Source organism: Balaenoptera borealis, assembly GCF_965194805.1.
Source record: "Balaenoptera borealis genome assembly, chromosome: 3".
Classification (NCBI taxonomy): Eukaryota; Metazoa; Chordata; class Mammalia; order Artiodactyla; family Balaenopteridae; genus Balaenoptera; species Balaenoptera borealis.
Window position 1 is genome coordinate 83,151,974 of NC_138866.1, and position 18,496 is coordinate 83,170,469.

The 18,496-nt window shown below is 40.7% G+C and overlaps 1 protein-coding gene across 6 annotated transcripts in view; it reads left to right on the forward strand.

Annotated features, from left to right (window-relative positions):
• The window catches only part of EIF2AK4 (eukaryotic translation initiation factor 2 alpha kinase 4), a 108,237-nt gene that overhangs the window by 83,236 nt on the left and 6,505 nt on the right, over positions 1–18,496 (forward strand). For all 6 annotated transcript variants that reach the window (XR_014242518.1, XM_082384915.1, XM_082384916.1 and 3 more), the window contains 8 exons: positions 86–202; positions 1,770–1,835; positions 4,718–4,888; positions 5,320–5,454; positions 8,440–8,547; positions 9,133–9,261; positions 10,804–10,890; positions 17,117–17,229. Coding sequence is in view for 5 of the 6 variants with exons in the window: in XM_082384915.1 (XP_082241041.1) it covers positions 86–202; positions 1,770–1,835; positions 4,718–4,888; positions 5,320–5,454; positions 8,440–8,547; positions 9,133–9,261; positions 10,804–10,890; positions 17,117–17,229 (926 nt within the window). In the remaining variant the exon portion in view is untranslated. The remainder of the gene's footprint in view (positions 1–85; positions 203–1,769; positions 1,836–4,717; positions 4,889–5,319; positions 5,455–8,439; positions 8,548–9,132; positions 9,262–10,803; positions 10,891–17,116; positions 17,230–18,496) is intronic.

The following is an 18,496-nucleotide window of genomic DNA, read 5'->3' on the forward strand; positions in this document are numbered from 1 at the left end:
TGGTGAATTGGTGATAAGATTCTAGATTTGGTCATGTGCATGTATTGCTTTTATAATGAAAATAATAATAATTTCTCTATCCTAGGAAAGAAACTACAGTATTTACTTGAACCATACCATGTTACTGAAAGCAATACTCTTACACTGTGGGATCCCAGAAGATAAACTCAGTCAAGTCTATGTTATTCTGTATGATGCTGTGGTAAGCATTTAATTACTTTGAGTTGATATTGAAGGATAATAATAATAGTTCATGGGTATTTTCTTAGTGATGTAACCATGAAACTGAATTGGGACTTTTATCTCCTTCCCTTATTGCTCTAAGGTAAAAGAACCGACTGGCTTTGATTCTGTCAACAGTTAACAAGTGTTGGTTGAGCTTTTATTCTGTACTAAGCCTTGTGCTACTAGTGACCTCCAGGGTGTTTTTTTAAGGGTAACTTCTGAAGATTGAATTATCTTATTTAATTTAAAATATAATAGAGTTCTTCACTAACCTACTTCTTGAGGCAAAAAAATCACTGAGTAGTTGGTCCCAATACTTGCCAGTAATAATTTTTAAAAAGAGTTAACCTTTATTGAACATATGCCATGCTCAATATTTATGTGCCAAACATTGTTCTAAGCCCTTTACATGAATTAACTCGCTCTAATCTCACAAGCACTGTTACTGTCCTTTAGAGAGACCAAGAAAGGGAAGTGTTAGTTTTGAGAGTAAAAGACTTATGCCCTGCCCTTATTTCTTCCAACCTGTCTGAGCTTATCAGTAAAGTCATTTATAGACTTGGATTGGTTGAACTGGGGGAGACTGGTTTAGACCTCTCTTGGGGCCTCGTTTATCACCTCCTTCCTGTGGGACTAGGGCAGCATCACCTCCTGTTACTCTTCCTCATGTAACCACATCACAGTGTTCGTTACTCTCTAGTATGTGTGCAAAGCCTGGAGGGGAAACAGTGAAAAGCTTAAATAGTATTATATATTACAGCGCTGGGATGGAATTGAATCCTTCTTATCTTTTCTAATTTCTTTTCATGTTAAATATTATTTATTATTATCCTATTTATTATAAAATAAGAACATCCAGGAGATTCAATAGCTAACAGTGCCAGACAGCCTATGCTTAAGGCAGGACGAGCAGGGGAAGTCCATAACGGCTTACTGTTTTTTTGTACACTCAAAAGCTCAACTCGCTTTTCTTTCGTCTGCCAGGGACACATCAAGGGCCCTAACTTTACTGTTTGCTTCTTCGTGGTTCTTTTCTCCTCCCAAAGTGCTGCTGCTGTTTGGCAGGGACAGATACAACATAGTGTCAGAGAGACGCTGGCAGAAACCCCCAGGGATGGTGCAGAGGGCTTCCCATCACTCTTGTTCATATCCTGCAGCCTGCCTGCCAGCGTGGGACGGCGCACAGAGCCTGTCCGCACATGGCTTTCATTAGGGGATGGGGATCGGTTGACTCCCTCCCAGCCCAACATAAGCACCCTGGTTAAGCCTGTCCACCTCTGGGTCACCTCACCATTCAGCAAGTGCAGCTCTCCCCTTATTAATTCTTTTATGTCAGGGGTATTGACATTTTAAAACAATGTTAGTTATAGTTTATGTGAATTGTGGAGGGAAAAAATGTTTTTTAATCAGAGTTAACCCATCCTTCATGATGAGGAGCCATTTGTCCAAAATGAAGGATACACCTGTCAGAATTAGCCTGGAAATTGTATCTTGTTCAGCGCCAAATTTGGGACTCTCATTGTTACCTTTTTCTGCCCCATTAGACGGAAAAGCTGACGAGGAGAGAAGTGGAAGCTAAATTTTGTAATCTGTCTTTGTCATCGAATAGTGTAAGTACATTTTTAACAATGTGATTACAGCTCTCTCTGTAATTTTGTGGTACCAGAAAATGCCACCAAATTCTCGCTGCAGTAAGGCAGCAGTGCCCCCGACTGCCTCAGACAATTTTCCCCTTGAGTGTTGATAGGTGCCATGGCAACGTCTGGGATTAGGGGAAGAGAAGCCAGCGTCGTGATCAAAGAATGCCTCTCCATGCTGCCCCTTAATGTGCCGTAATCACCCTGTTTCTCCCTGATCACCAGATCCTTCTTTCTCACACCCCTGGTAAAGGCTGTGCTTGGTGGAGCCTCCTGCTGAGGAGACCTCATACTGCTTGGCCTCTTCTGAAACAGGTGCTTCAGGACTAGTTTGAGGCACAGAGCTCTGCCAAGTCATTTGGTTGTCCACCTCCCATGCTTCCCCCCCCCCCCCGCCCCCTGGTCTTCTAACACCTCAGAGCTGCATTAAAGCTCTTGCTTTCCTGGGCATTTCCTACTCCTAAAATCGTTCATTTGCTCTCATTGGCAATGAGGAGAATCTCACGGGGTAAACAGGTTTGTCATTTCTCTCTATAGGCATCAGGTTGGGCCCAGATCTTTGACACAGTCACCCACACTTAACTCAGTCCCTGAAAAGCAGAAAACAACAGGGATTTCTTACATTTTCCTGAATATTTATATAAGAGAAGTTTTTGTTTTTTTTTTTTTTTTTGCTTTCCCAGAACCCTTCTCGACCTTGGTCTGACACTCAATTACATAATCCTGTGGTGATGAGCAATATTCACTTATGGGATAGATTAAAATATGATTGTACGGGGACTTCCCTGATGGTCCAGTGGTTAGGACTTCGCCTTCCAATGCGGGGGCGGGGGGGGTGGGTGAGGGTTCGATCCCTGGTCGGGGAGCTAGGGTCCCACATGCCTTGTGGCCAAAAAACCAAAAACATAAAACAGAAGCAATACTGTAACAAATTCAATAAAGACTTAAAAAGTATATATACATGATCGTACGCAGGCCAGGCAGAGTCATTCAGATTTTGGGACACCTGCAGTGTGCCAGGCACAGTGCTAGGGATATAAAGAGTCCACAGACTGCTTTCAACTTCTTCATTCATATTGGCCTTTAAAAGCCATGAGAAGACCCATACAGCATGTGTCTACCCTCAGCTCTTTAAAACAACTTTCACAGGCACCGTGGTTTAAAGAAATCACTCAGATAGTTTGCAGGTTGGGAAAGTAAACCAGATACATAGCACTAGGAGCTCTAGAAATTAAACCAGATTACATTTTAACTGTTAAATATTAGAGGAGATCTTAACAATTACAAAGTGACCCAATGGTATAATATTCTAATATGAAGAACAGTATTTACATAATACCCTAGATGTGTACACAGCACACAGCCTGTGCAGAAATAGTCCTGTGTATGACACAAAGGATCTGCCCAAGAAACTGCCCAGTTCAGTGACTCCTTACCCAACCAAAGGTTCAGGCCCAAAAGGTTCTTTGAACTAATGTCTCATTTCAAAATATTTCACACTTGCTCATGATAGCTGCATTGGTTGCTAAAATGTCAGCTTCTTTGCTTTTTGCTAAATCTCTACCCACTAGTCGTTTGATATTAAGCATTAATTTGAAGTTGTGTGTGTGAGTAGTTCAAAATGGAAAAATTAGTATCTAATATAGGCATTTGGTACTCTCATTATTTTAAAAGGGAACTCTAAGGATACTAGAAAAGGGAGGAGAAATATTGCAGGAGAGTTTCAAATATCTGGCCCAGTCTTCGTATTTTACAGATGAGGCACCTAAGGTCCAAAGAGATGTGTGACTTATCCCAAGTCACATGGAGTTAGTTGATGATAGGGTGAGAACCAGAATCTGGGGGTGTTAACTCTAGTGCTTCTGGTAGTTTATTAATGGGGTGATATAATGTTAACATTTATTGAAAAGAAACAATTTTTTATTAAGAAGAAAAAAATAATTTAAAATCAAAGATGTAATTTTAAAATTAAAAATTTTTATCTTTAACATAGTAAAGAAATTATAGATTTTAACACTTTCAGATTTTTTTAAAATACAAGTGATTTATGATTATTAAACAAAGTCTTCATTCAGCTCTTTGGTTCCACGTGCCAACTTACAGATGAACTAGGTTCTGCCTGCCTGTCGTCTCAAAGTAGCTATAATTTTGTTTCTTAGTTTCCACTTTAGCCCCTGGGATTCTTTTTTTCTGGTTTTATGACCATAGTTATTTCCTCTTTCACCTGCTATGCGCCAGGGTCATTATTAGCCACTGCCCCCTCCTGGGGAAGACGAGGAGTACAGCTGGTGAGAGCTGGGATCTGGGGTGAGCTCTGAGCCAGAGAGAAGGAAGAATCAGGCGCTGCCTCTAGGAGACAGTATCCAAACTGCATCTCAAGGCTACAAATAGGAATTATTCAAAGCGAGGACAGGGAATTCCTGGCTAATTCAGTGTAGTATTAGAACGAGTCAGACTTTGCCTTCCTGTCCCCCATTGACGTGCCTGTAGTAATGGAAATTCATGAGTGTGAGGAAGGCAAAGGGGAGCAATAGTGGCCTAAAAATATGTAATGGAGGATCTGCTAGTACCAGGGTCTGCTCTGCTGGGGTCAGCATTTGCTATAAGTGTGTGTGACTAAAAATTAACTGTGAGTAGGTACCTAAAGCACTTCTGCGAGGTGCTTTAGAGTTGTTGGAAAAGGATAATCCTTAGTCGGGATTGTGGGAAAGATTAAAATTACCCTTGACCACAAAATCCACCCTTTCGGAGGTACAAAAGCTCTGCCATGCTCCCCTGCGCGTAGGAAACACACTGCAAAGTGAGTCTTTCTTGCCGTGGATTTTGGAAGCTAACTGTGCCTCTTTGCTTTCCAGCTGTGTCGACTCTACAAATTTATTGAGCAGAAGGGAGAGCTGCAAGATCTGACACCAACAATAAATTCATTAATAAAACAGAAAACGGGTGTTGCCCAGTTGGTGCAGTATGGCTTAAAAGACCTAGAGGAGGTTGTGGGACTGTTGAAGAAACTTGGCATAAAGTTACAGGTTTGGCAACTGTTTGATTCTGGCAGCACAGATTTGTAGCATTAATAATAGCACAAGGAGGAAATGGGTTTTATTTTGTAATTGCTAGTGAGTTTTATTTTTCCAGAAGAACGCTGCTTTCTACATTTTGGAACATTTGATATCTAGTAATAATTTTGGCTTGGATCAGAATTTCTTTGCAAGCATCACAATTCCTATTGTGCGGCAATCCTTATTATGTCAGCCTCAGAGAAGTGGTTATTCTTGAAGAGAACAGAGCTTCTCTTACTTGGCAGGCTATAGTTTAAACAGACCGTGTGCCAGATCTTACTGAATATTCTGTTTATACTAAATAGATTGTTCTGATGCTGATGATGGAAAATGGTGTCTTCAGCATTGCACATTCTAAATCTCGAGCCCTTGACACGTTTGTATGGCATTTCCCTTGACAGGTCTTGATCAATTTGGGCTTGGTTTACAAAGTGCAACAGCACAGCGGAATCATCTTCCAGTTTGTGGCGTTCATCAGACGGAGGCAAAGGGCTATATCTGAAATCCTTGCAGCTGGTGGCAGATATGACCTGCTGGTGAGGGCTTGCCCTGTGTTTGTTGATTTGTTCTGACTTGATTTCATTTCTTCCTCGACTCGTTATTTTGAAATTTTTCAAAACCACAGAAAAACTGAACTACTGGTATAATTGAACACCTATATATATTTCACCTAGGAATAGAAATGTCTTGTGAACTACATTTGTAATGTTTTCAACTTTCATTTAAATAACTATAGGTTTACAGGATGTTGCAAAGATAGTACGGAGAGGTCTTGTATACATTTTACCCAGTTGCTTCCAAAAAGCTGGCATAACTATAATAAAATACCAAACCCAGGAAGTGGACATCCATACACTGTATGTATCTAATTCTGTGCCATTTTTATCACATGTGTAGATTCCCATAACCACGACCACAACTGAGATACAGTACAAATGGAATATAGAACCTTACCTCCCTCTGTGTCCCTTACCCCATCCCCCATTTATAATTGTCTTAAATATTTCCTCAGCATACATTGAGGTCCACATCAGACAGTGTTACGCTTTTTGCTTCCAATGTCAAACTCTGAGGAACTCAAGAAAGTCTACTGTATTTACCCAAAATTTTTGGGTTCTGATGAGAAATCTGCTGTTATTTGAATTATTTTTCCCGTATAGGAAAGATGATTCTCACTCGATGCTTTTAAGATTTTTTTTTTTGTCTGTCTTTAGTTTGAAGTTTAATTATGATGTATCTTGGCCTGACTTTCTTTGGATTTGTCTTGTTTTGGATTTTCTCAGCTTCTTGAGTCTATAGGTTTGTCTTTTGCTAATGTGGGTCCCCCACCAAGCCCCAGCAGGTATCAGAGAAGGCTAAATGGGGAGCCAGGATTTTCATATCTGCCTGGGGGCAGTGCCCCCCATGCCCCCACCAGCAGAGTCAGTGGAGGCCAGGATCCCCGACTTCCACCCACACCCAAGCAGAAACAAGGTCCCCCTCCCTGCTGGGGTGGTGCCGGAGGAGGCTGAGTGGGAAGCTGGAACTTAGACCAGTATCCAGCATAGTATCAGAGGAGGAGTGTTTCAGGCATTATTTCTTCTACAATTTTTTTCAGCTTTACCTTCTTTTTTCTCTCCTTCTAGGACTCTGATGACACAAATGTTATGCTCCTGTGGTTCTGGGACATTCTGCTTTCCAGTCTGTTTTCTCTGTTGTTTAGATTGATTTTTATCTTCAATTTCTCTGTTTCCACTGTTATCTCCATTTATGCTATTGGGCCAATCCAGTGAATTTTTTGTCTTCTACTTCTTTGCTGAGACTTTCCATTTTTTTAATTTGTTTCGAGCCTATTTATAATGCTTGTTGTAGCATTTTTATGCTGGTTGCTTTAAAATCCTTGCCAGATAACTCCAACATCTATGTCATCTTATTAGTGCCTGTTGATTTTCTCATTCACTTTGAGATCCTGGTTCCTGTTATGATGTGCGATTTTCAGTTGTATTCTGGACATTTTGAGTCTTACATTATGAGATTCTGGAACTTCCCTAGATCTTCTGGTTTAGGAGGCCTCCTCTGATACTGTACTGTGGGGGCGGGGCGGGGGAGGGGGGGCACTTTGCTGATGTCGGTTGGGGGTGAAGATCCGTGTTTCTCACTCGGCCTTCCTCTACATCCGGAGCGTGGGACGGGTGCCTTGTTACCACTTCCCGCACGCCTCCACTGAGAGTATAGTGGAGGGGTGGGGGGATGGGGGAGTTGGCAGGTGGCCTTGTTACCGCTGGATAGTGGTGAAGGTTCCAGCTTCCCACTCAGCCTCCTCTGGCACCACCCCAGAGGGGAGGAGGGCCTTGTTACTGCTTGGGTGTGGTTGGAAGTCGGGGATCCTAGGGGTCCTGGTCTCCACTGACACCGCTGGGGGAAGCATTACTCCCAGGCAGATAGGAAAGCCCTGGCTCCCCATTTAGTTTTCTCAGATGCCGCCCTGCTGGGACTTGGCGAGGGCCTTCTTACATCTGGGAAGGGGTGAATGTGTTGGCCCGCACTCAGCCTTTGTGAGTGGGAGTGTCTGTGCTTTTGCTGTGATGTTTGACTGGAGCAGGGCAGATCTTGTCTAAAAGTTTTCTGTCTTGCTGGGTTGCCCCTTTCTGGGTCTTTTGACCAGAGACAGCGGGTTTTCCTTGGGGCTCTCTTGTTTGTTCTCCTTGGCATTTCTGGGTTGACAGTTTCTCCAGCACCCAGTCCAGAGTATATGAGGCAAAAACCAAACCTAGGGAACTCACCACATGTCGTTCCTCAGATCCCATGGTCCCCGGTCAGCCTGCCATCTTCTCTCCACTTTCAGAGTTGTCTGATGTTTGTTTTATATGTAATGTCCAGGGGCTTTAGCTTAGCAGGAGGAATAGGGAGAAATGTACCTACCCATCTTGGTCTAGAACCTATGTATGCAACTTTAAATTGTCTAGTAACATAAAGTAAGTAAAAAGAAAAAGGTGGAATTAATTGTAATAATATATTTTACTTAACCCAATATATCCAAAATAATATGTAAGCATGTAATCAAAAATTTTTTAATTAAGGAGTTATTTTACATTTTTTTCTACATCTTTATAATTAGCATTTATTTAACCCAGTATACCCAGAATACTATTTCAACATGTGATCAAACATTTAAAAATTATTAAGGAGCTAATTTACATTCTTTTCCATTCTGAGTCTTTGCAACCAGTATGTTTTACATATACAGCACATGTGAATTCGGATTAGACATTTCAAATGCTCAAGCCCCATGTGGTTAGTGGCTGCCAGATTGAACAGTGCAGAGCTAGATGCAACATTCATCAGCATTCATGAAGTGCATGTGTGCTTGCTTTTCTCTCTTGCTACACACACACACACACACACACACACACACACACACACACACACTTTATTTTGTTGAACCCTCTGATAAGTTGCTGTTAGAGTGCAAATCGTTGCTTTTCCTATAATCACACTTTCGTCTCCATTTCATAACCAGAGCTGTGTGTCTCTCTCCACAGATCCCCCTGTTTAGAGGACCACAGGCTCTGGGGCCAGTTCCTACTGCCATTGGCGTCAGCATAGCCATAGACAAGATAACTGCTGCTGTCCTCAACATGGAAGAACCTGTAAGTTCCAGCTTTGCTTTCCAGTGTGCTTTGAGATGTCTTTCATTTTGTAGTCATTCACATGGAGCCTTAGATGTGGTAGCTATAGACTGAGGTTTTGGGAGATTACCTTTGCCGTGAGAGACAAGCCTAAATCTTGGTGTGAGTACTTAGCCTCTGATCTTAGCTGGGGGACCTTAGTCCACTAGCCTTACTCTCCTCATCTGTAATATGCTATGTAAATGTGAGATATTACACTTGTTAGCAGACTCATATCAAAGCCCTTTGTTCATAAATACTGCTGTACTCTACAAAGCTAGAAATGGTTTTTTCCCTATGTTTCAGGCAAGATTAGTTTTCCCAGAGAAAAAAGAATGTCTTTCTGATGACTTAGAAATAATTTCAACTACCCTATCCTAAAAGACTAAAAGTTTTTTGACTGTGTCTTTTTTTTTTAACCATGTCATTTGAAGCGAAGACTTTTGCATTTATGTAGCTGTACACAATTTTAAGATGCCTGTTTTCACATGAGCGCTGCCTCCTTGGCCTCACATACATGCCCACAGTCTCCCTCCTCTAAACGTAATCACTCTGTTTCTGATACAGGTTACAGTAAGCTCTTGTGACCTCCTCGTTGTAAGTGTTGGCCAGATGTCCATGTCCAGGGCCATCAACCTAACCCAGAAACTCTGGTCAGCGGGAATCACAGCAGAAATAATGTATGACTGGTCACAGGTAATGAGACAAAAAGCACCTGTGAGTGGAGTGCACATAGTCGTGGCTTCAATAGCAAATCATCCTCCACGGCTTTAGTTTCTGCCAAACTCTTTATCTGTGTGGTTTCAGTTGCTTCCTCTATGAGTTTCTGATTGTTACCTTAAACTTAGTGGTCTAAAGCAACACTTATTATCTTACATTTCTGGAATTCAGAAGGCTGAAATCCGTTTCACTGGGTTAAAATCAAGGTGTCTGATAAGGCTGGTTCCTCCTGAAGGCTTTAGGAGGAGAATCCACTTCCTTGCCTTTTCCAGCTCCTAGAAGCCTCCTGCATTCCTGCTCATGGCCCCTTCCTCCATCTTCAAACTCAGCAGGGTGGCATCTTCTTTCCTCTCTACGCTATGCTTCTGTCCTTCCATCTCTAACTGACCCTCCTGTCTCCCTTTTACCAGGACCCTTGTGATTATACTGGGCCCATCCAGATAACCCAGGATAATCTCCCCATCTCAAGATCTTTAACTTTAACCAATCTGCAAAGTCCCTTTTACCATATAAGGTAACATAGTCACAGGTTCCCAGGGATTAGGATGTGGACATCATTGTGGGGCCATTATCCAGCCTAGCACACTTCCCAAACGCATTCTGTGTTTAGTGTGTTTGTAGCTTTATATCTTCAGACCTCCCACAGCAGGCCTAACACTTGCTCTGGGTGTGGAGGTGAGGAAAATGGCACCACTGAGCACCTGCCTACCCTTTAGAAAGGGGGGCCTTTAGATGACTAACTTCTGTACAAGCAGATCACAGAAGGGGCTGCACTCCCAGGTGGTCCTCCAAGTTGTTCACACGTTCACCCACACTTGTGGTGCCCCAGAGAGTGAAGAGATGCCCAGGGAAACAGAACCCCACCCTCCCACCTGCTTCTTCCACATTACCTGCCAAGAGCTGCTGCTGTCCATTTTTGTGTGTGTTACGTAAAAATTGATATCAGAAGTATGCTGAGCAATAAATTATAGTCATTTGACAGAACAGTATCCTATGCCATTTGTTTACTTGTTTCATAAATTGTTAGAGAAGTGTTCTGTCCTAAAGTAAAATTATAAGCTCAGTAACGGTGACTTCAGCCCTACACAGGGGCGTCCCCTGGAGGCTTCTCTGCTCTGATGCTTCTTTGCTTTATGCTTCAGTTCTGCTTTTCACCTTCTACTATTTCTTTTGTTGCCTTTGCTTTCCCCAAAGGCCTTTTCACTCTTTGTGTGTGTGTGTGTAATTTTGGGCACCTTCTATCAAGATGTGAAGCTTCTGAAAACCTCTTACTGTGTCCTGACCACATTGAATGGCATGGCCCCTTAGAACAATAGTGAAAGCAAGGAAAGCAAAAGAAGTCTTATTCCCCCTTTGAATTCTGTACTCTTCTTGCTTAATATTTATATATTTAATATTTATATAAACCCTGAAATCAGCATGTTTAGTTATTCACTTTGAGAATCCACTGAACACAGTGTTTTCATTCTCGTTAATTACTTGAAGCTGTTCTAGCTGTTCTGTGTTTATTTGTTTCAGTCCCAAGAGGAATTACAGGAGTACTGCAGACATCATGAAATCACCTATGTGGCCCTTGTCTCAGATAAAGAAGGAAACCATGTCAAGGTAAAGACCAGAGGAAATCTTTCACAATTCAACAGTCAGATTTCCCAAACAGTATTAACCGTGGAGCACCCAACCTTCCCACTGAGGTCCTGCCCTTGGTTGTGGGGTGGAAATACATTATTTCATTCTCCTTTTGAATTGCTAGGCCTGTTTTTGGAGAAAGTGTATAAAATAAGGAAGAGAGAATCTGAATCTAAACACTTTTCTTTGAACTCAAAAAAAAATAAAAATGAAAAAACTATGGCTAGTTATTTTCCCTACTTTTTTCCCCTTGTTCCCTTTGACCATCTAAGAAAATAATAATAATAACTATAGCTGATACCTGCTGGTTGGCATATCCTCTGGCTACTTCCTAACCAATTCTACTATGTTGCATTTAACTAAAAATGCTCATCCCACTACTGGGCATATACCCTGAGAAAACCATAATTCAAAAAGAGTCATGTACCACAATGTTCATTGCAGCACTATTTACAATAGCCAGGACATGGAAGCAACCTAAGTGTCCATCGACAGATGAATGGATAAAGAAGATGTGGCACATATATACAATGGAATATTACTCAGCCATAAAAAGAAACGAAATTGAGTTATTTGTAGTGAGGTGGATGGACCTAGAGTCTGTCATACAGAGGGAAGTCAGAAAGAAAAACAGATACCATGTGCTAACACATATATATGGAATCTAAAAAAAAAAAAAAAAGGTTCTGACGAATCTAGGGGCAGGACAGGAATAAAGACGCGGACGTAGAGAATGGACTTGAGGACACAGGGAGGGGGAAGGGTAAGCTGGGACGAAGTGAGAGAGTGGCATGGACATATATACACTACCAAATGTAAACTAGATAGCTAGTGGGAAGCAGCCACATAGCACAGGGAGATCAGCTCCGTGCTTTGTGACCACCTAGAGGGGTGGGATACGGAGGGTGGGAGGGAGATGCAAAAGGGAGGGGATATGGGGGTATATGTATACATATAGCTGATTCACTTTGTTATACAGCAGAAGCTAACACACCATTGTAAAGCAATTATACTCCAATAAAGATGTTAAAAAAAAACCCAACCAAAAATAAATAAATAAATAAAAATGCTCATAAATATATCACCTCATAACCTTTATTTCTATTTTTAAAAGAAAAAAATCAACATATTTTCCCCTTGTTTTTCTCTTATAACGTGTTTGTCTGGTTTTTATAGCAGAGTGATGTTGGCTTCATAAATTAGTAGGATCTTCTGTTCTCTGGATAACTTTGTGTAGAATTGGCATTATTTCATCCTCAGATATTTGGTAGAGTTCCTCAAATGTTTGGTAAAACCACAGGGGCCTAGGTAAAGAGCTATCAGATTGCCTTTCTCCTTAAATGAGTTTTGGTAGTTTGTATCTTTCTCAGAATGTTTCCATTTCACCTAAGTTTTCAGATATTCCCTTTCACTATCTGTAGGATCTATAGTGATATCCCCTCTTTCATTCCTGATATTGGTAATTTATGTCTTCCCTTTTTCTCCCCTGATCACTCTGGCTAGAGATTTATCAATTTTGTCTTTTCAGAAAACTAGCTTTTGATGTCATTGATTTTTCTCTATTTTTTGTTCATTCATTTCCTATTTTATTGATTTCCATTCTTTTTTTTTTTCTTCAATCTGCTAAATTTGGATTTAGAGACAGTCACTAATTGAAGTTTGTTTTGTATCCACTCTGACAATCCTGCCTTTTAATTGAAGTGGTTAGACCATTAATATGAGGTGCAGTTATTGAAATGGTTGGGTTTAAATCTACCATTTTACTATTTGTTTTCTGTTTGTTCCAACTGTTCTTTTTTTCCATTTTTTTCTCTTTTCATGCCTTCTTTTTAGATTGAATAGCTTTTATTCCATTTTATCTCTACTATTGGTTTACTAACTATAACTCTTATTTTTGGTGGGATTTTTTTTAGAGACTTCTCTAGGGTTTATAGTATACATCTTTAACATATCACATTCTACCTTCAAAAATATTATATACCTTCATGTATTGTTGTAAGAACCTTAAAACAATATTTCCATTTCCCCTCTCTCATCCTTTGTGCTATTGTGGCCAATATTTTTCTACATATGTTATTAACTTCATAGTACATTGTAAGTATTTTGCTTTTAATTAGTCAGTTATCTTTTAAAGAGGTTTTAAAATAAGGGAGGAATGTCCTTTATATTTACCATTTCTAGAACTGTTTGTTCCTTTGTGTTCAGCCAGATATCATTCTGATTTCATTTTCTTTATGCCTGAAGAATTTCCTAATATTTCTGATTAGTGCTGGTAATGAATTCTCTCAACTCTTACTGGTCTGAGAAAGTCTTCGTTTTACCTTCATTTTTGAGAGGTAATTTTTCTGTGTATAGAACTCACAATTTACATTTTTTTCTTTTTGCACTTTGAACATGGGTTTTATTGTTTTCTGACCTGATAGTTTAAAAGTCTGCTTTGATCTCTGTATATAATGTTTCTTTTTATTTTCTGGCACCTTTTCAAGATTTTCTTTTGTCACTGGTTTACTGCAATTTGAATATGACGTGCCTCAATGTGATACTCTTTATGTTCTAATACTTGGTATTAGAACTGTAGATTCGAACTGTAGATTTATAGTTTTCATCAAATTTGGAAACTTTTCAGACATTATTTCTTCAAATATTGTTCTGTCCCTTTTCCTTCTGGGACTCTGATTACAGTATGTTAATCATTTGCTCTTGCCCCACACCTCACTGAGGCTCTGTTTTTGGTGGGTTTTGTTTGTTTTTTCTCGCTGTCTATGCTTTATTCTGGATCATTCACTTATGTTTTCTGCAATATCTTATATGCTATTAATCCCATCCAGTGCATTTCTTATTTCAGATATTGTAGTTTTTTCATCTGTACAAGTTACATTTGTGTCTTTTTTTTTTTTTTTTTTTTTTGGCTGTGTTGGGTCTTCGCTCCTGTGCGAGGGCTTTCTCTAGTTGTGGCAAGCGGAGGCCACTCTTCATCGCGGTGCGCGGGCCTCTCACTATCGCGGCCTCTCTTGTTGCGGAGCACAGGCTCCAGACGCGCAGGCTCAGTAGTTGTGGCTCACGGGCCTAGTTGCTCCGTGGCATGTGGGATCTTCCCAGACCAGGGCTCGAACCTGTGTCCCCTGCATTAGCAGGCAGATTCTCAACCACTGCACCACCAGGGAAGCCCTGTGTCTTTTTTTTTTTTTAATGTCTTCCATTTCTTTCCTCATCATGGTTCTTGTTTCCTTTATATTCTTTATAAGATTTATAATAGTCATTTTTAATTCCATCATCTTGACATTTCTGATCTGTTTCTGTCTATTGATGTTTCTCCTGGTTATGAGTTGTATTTTCCTTCCACTTTGTATGCCCAGTAATTTTTGGTTGGTTGTTGGACATTATGAATTTTACATTTTTTGGTGCTGGGTTTTCTTATGTTCCTGCAAATACTGTTGGACTCTGTTCTGGGATGTAGTTAAGATCCTTGGATTCTGTTTGACCCTTTCTAGGCTTGACTTTAAGTTTTGTTAGGGCAGGGCCCGGGCAGCCTTTAGTCTAGGTCTAATTTAGCCCCACTCCTAAGGCAGTGCCCTTTGGAGGATTCTGCCTGAGGCCCCATGTGTCATGAGGTCTCTACTCTGGTAAGAACAAGAACTATTCCTGGCCCTGTGGATTTCAGAAATTATTATGCCTACTCACGTCTGCTGGTTGTTTCCCCAGCCTTGGATAGTTCCCTCTCACCCATGCACAGATCACTTCTCTTTCAAAGATGTGAGTGGACTTCTCTGCAGAGCTTCAGAAATCTTTCTTTCTCTATGTGTAGCTCTCTCCTCTTCAGTCCTCTGCCCCACAGTTTCTGGCCATCGTGGCCTCCCTAAACTACAGTCTCCCCAGCTCGGCAAGACTCCTGGCCTCTGTTTAGCTTCCTCCTCCCTGCCCTGCCATCTGCAGACTTCCTCAGCATGGTAATCTGGGGCACTTGTAGACTCACTTTGTTTGTTTCCCTCCTCTCGGGATAACAGTCCTCCACTGGTGGTTGTCCAATGTCTGAAAAACACTGTTTATATATTTTGTCTGGTTTTCTAGTTGTTTAAGGCAGAAAGGCAGTTGTTACAGTAGTTACTTCTTCATGGGAAGATTTGTAAGTCCCCACTACTAGTCTGCTTGTTAGTCACAAAATCATAAATGACCCTAAGTCCTACCGATCAAGCCCCTTCCAGAGCAGTGATTGTTCCTGTAATATTACCAATAGATGATCGTCTAGCCTCTGCTGGATAATTCCAGCATCGTAACCCACTGCTATAATGATTAGCAAATTTTAAAAACTTGAATCAGAATCTGCTTCCCCAAATTTACATGCACTGGTCCTAGTTCTGCCCTCCAGAATGGTCAAAATAACAAGTCTAATTCTTCCTCCTTCTCTTACTACCATCACATAAATTTTAGGAGACCACTGCCATGCCACTTTAAGTGTCCTCTTTTCTGGTTTAAACATTCCAGTTACTTAAGCCATTCCTCATAATGTGATTTCCAAATCCTTGACCCTCCTAGTTAACCTCCTCTAGACACACTTAACTTTGTCAATGTCTGTCCTTAAATGTGATACTAGAATTCTACAGAGTGCTGTAAGCATGTTCTGACTACATGAGGAGGGTCTGTGCCCTCCCTCAATCTAGATAACATATTTCTCCTAATACAGCCTACAAGCGAACTAACTTTAGCAACCCTGCAGTTCTTTTGGCTCATCCTGAATTTATCATCAGCTAAAACCCACTGGCCTTTTCACAGTCCTCACCACGTCTGACCAGCCTTCTACAATGAGGCTTGATGACAGGACTTCACATTTATCGCTGTTAAATGTGATGTTGTTCATTTTAGTACATTGTTCCAGCCCATCCAGCTCTTCTGACTCTTCTGCCTCTGTTAGTGGTGGGTCAATAGCATCATCTTCATATTTGAAGAGCAAGACATCACTTCATTCACCCACTTAGCAAGTGCATTATTAAGCATTCACAGTGTAGGAGGGATTGAATTTAGGGCCACCATGGATGCAGGGACATTTAAGCCACAGGCCCTGCTGTCAAGGCTCCTATAATCCAGCAGGGAACAGAAGACATTCATGCACGATTGTGAGCTCGAAAATGCTCAGTGCCGTGAGAGTCCAACAAGAAAGTTCTCTGAGGTTTCATCAGCCTGAGAGGTTACTACAGAGGTAGCAGGGAACTCTTCAGAATGGAGGTGGGATTAATGCTGGACCCTCATGGATGGGCAGGATATAGGTACGTGCTAAAAAGGCCTTTTAAGCAAAGGAATAGCAATGGTAATGGTAGTTCTTTCAGTAGAATTGTCCCAAAGATAGAGGCAGGCCAGCAGAGAACTCTTCTGGTATTACCCTGATTAGTGAAGGGGTGAAGCATTTGGGGTGAAGCAGGATTGTGGAGGAGGGCACTTCAGCAGGAGAGAATGGTTCTAGCTAGATCAAGGAGAGCCAAAATGCCCAACCAAGGAATTTGGACTTGATTTAGCAGTTAGTGGGGGAGCCAGTGTATGTTTTTGGACAGAAGGGGACATCAGGGTGTATGTGAGAAAAATTCATCTGCAGGGATATGTAGCATGGAATGGAGTGAGGGAAAATTGGAGATGGGGTAGCTGAGGGCAGGATATCAGGCTATCCCAAGCCAAGGCAGGGTGTTGGCCATGGGAGTGAAGATGAAAAGATAGGCACTGTAAAAGTGGGATGACTGGACTAGGGTTTGGAAAGGAGGGGGCAAGGAGTTGTAGAAACCTTGGTGACTGACCCGAGGATGTTTAAGAGGGAAAATATGTGAAAGAATCAAATGAAATAGGAGCTGGTTCGTCTTGGCCTTTTTTTTTTTTTTTTTCTTTTAATTCTGTCACCTATAATAAGCTATTCTGATCTAGACCAGGGTTCCTCGGCAGCCGCATTTTGACATTTGGGGCTACATACTTCTTTCTGGGGCTCCTGTCTTGTGTGTCGTAGGATGTTTAGCAGCATCCCTAGCGTCTACCCACTAGATGCCAGTAGCGCCCCCCTCAGCTGTCACAACCACAGGTGTCTCTAATCATTGCCAGATGTCCTGTGGGGAGCAAAATCACCCCCGGTTAAGAGCCATCAACTTAAACTGTTGACTTAGTAGACTTACTATAGTACTCTTCAGCCTGTTGGCTTCAGAAATGATGGATCTGTTTCATTCTTTTTAAGGTTAAGTCTTTTGAGAAGGAAAGGCAAACAGAGAAACGTGTGCTGGAGTCTGATCTCGTGGACCATGTTGTGCAGAAACTGAGGACTAAAGTCAGTGATGAGAGGACTATCAGGTAACTTAGTAAACAAACGCCCAGAAAACCAGCTGCAACTGCCTATCCAGAATTACCATACATTTATTTTAAAAGTCAGTTTGATCCTTTTGGGAAATAAAGATGGCTCAGGATAACTCTTATTGAACCATTCTGTTGCTTCTGAATAACTCAGAAGTTTAAGTATAGGACCCCCTACATAAGACTAGTCATAACTGACTTTCAACATTTGTCCTTCATAACATGTCAAAAAATTTTTTATCATTTTGAAAAGCCTAAGGAACCAAAATCTATCTGCCATTATTTATTTGGTCTGTTAATCAGTGAATTTCAGTAGTGTTTTGTCAGTGGTTTTGAAAGATCTAATATTCTGGGAAATTATAATATTCTAAGAAAAGATCTCACCTACTCATCATAGGAATGCAAATTGGTTCAACTCTCTGGATAGGAATTTAACAAAGTTAAAAGCCTAAAAACTAAAACTTAAAAAAAAAAGAAATTGACCCAGCAATTCCACTTTAGGAATTTATAGTAAAATTATTCCATAGGGATATGTGCAAAGATGTCTATCAAGGCACTGTTTATAATAGCAGTTCTCAAACTTTTTGGTTTCAGAACCCCTTTATGCCCTTAAAAATTATTTGAGGACCCCAAAGAGCTTTGTTTATGTGGATTATATCTATCAATAATTTCTATGTTAGAAATCAAAATGTAAACATTTTAAAAATACTTATTTTAAAATAACAAACTCATTACACACAAACCTATATAACATTTTTTAATGGAAAATAACTATTTTCCAAAACAAAATAAATGTAGTAAGAAAGAGTGGCATTGTTTCACATTTTTGCAGATGTTGTTAATGCATTGTTTTACATTTTTGTAATCTCTAATGCTTTAGTAGAAGAAACTACATTGTCTTGTCTGTTTCTGCATTCAGTCTGTTGTGATATCACACATCCTGTAGTCTCTGGAAAAGTCCATCACACATTAATGAGAGAATAAGAATAAAAAGGATAGTTAACATTTTAGGATTATTGCGAAAATAGTTTTGACGTTGCAGATACCCTGCGAAAGGATCTCAGGGGCTTCCAGGGATCTCTGGACCACACTTTGAGAATCTCACTTATAATATCACAATATTATAGAAGACTGTTCCAATTACAGTAAATACAGTGAAATACTGCGCAGCCTTTAAAAATGATTATTATGGTAAAGCTGAGTTTATTACAAGGAAGGATGTCCACAAATAAGGTGTATGATATGATCCCATTTTTGTTTCAACCAA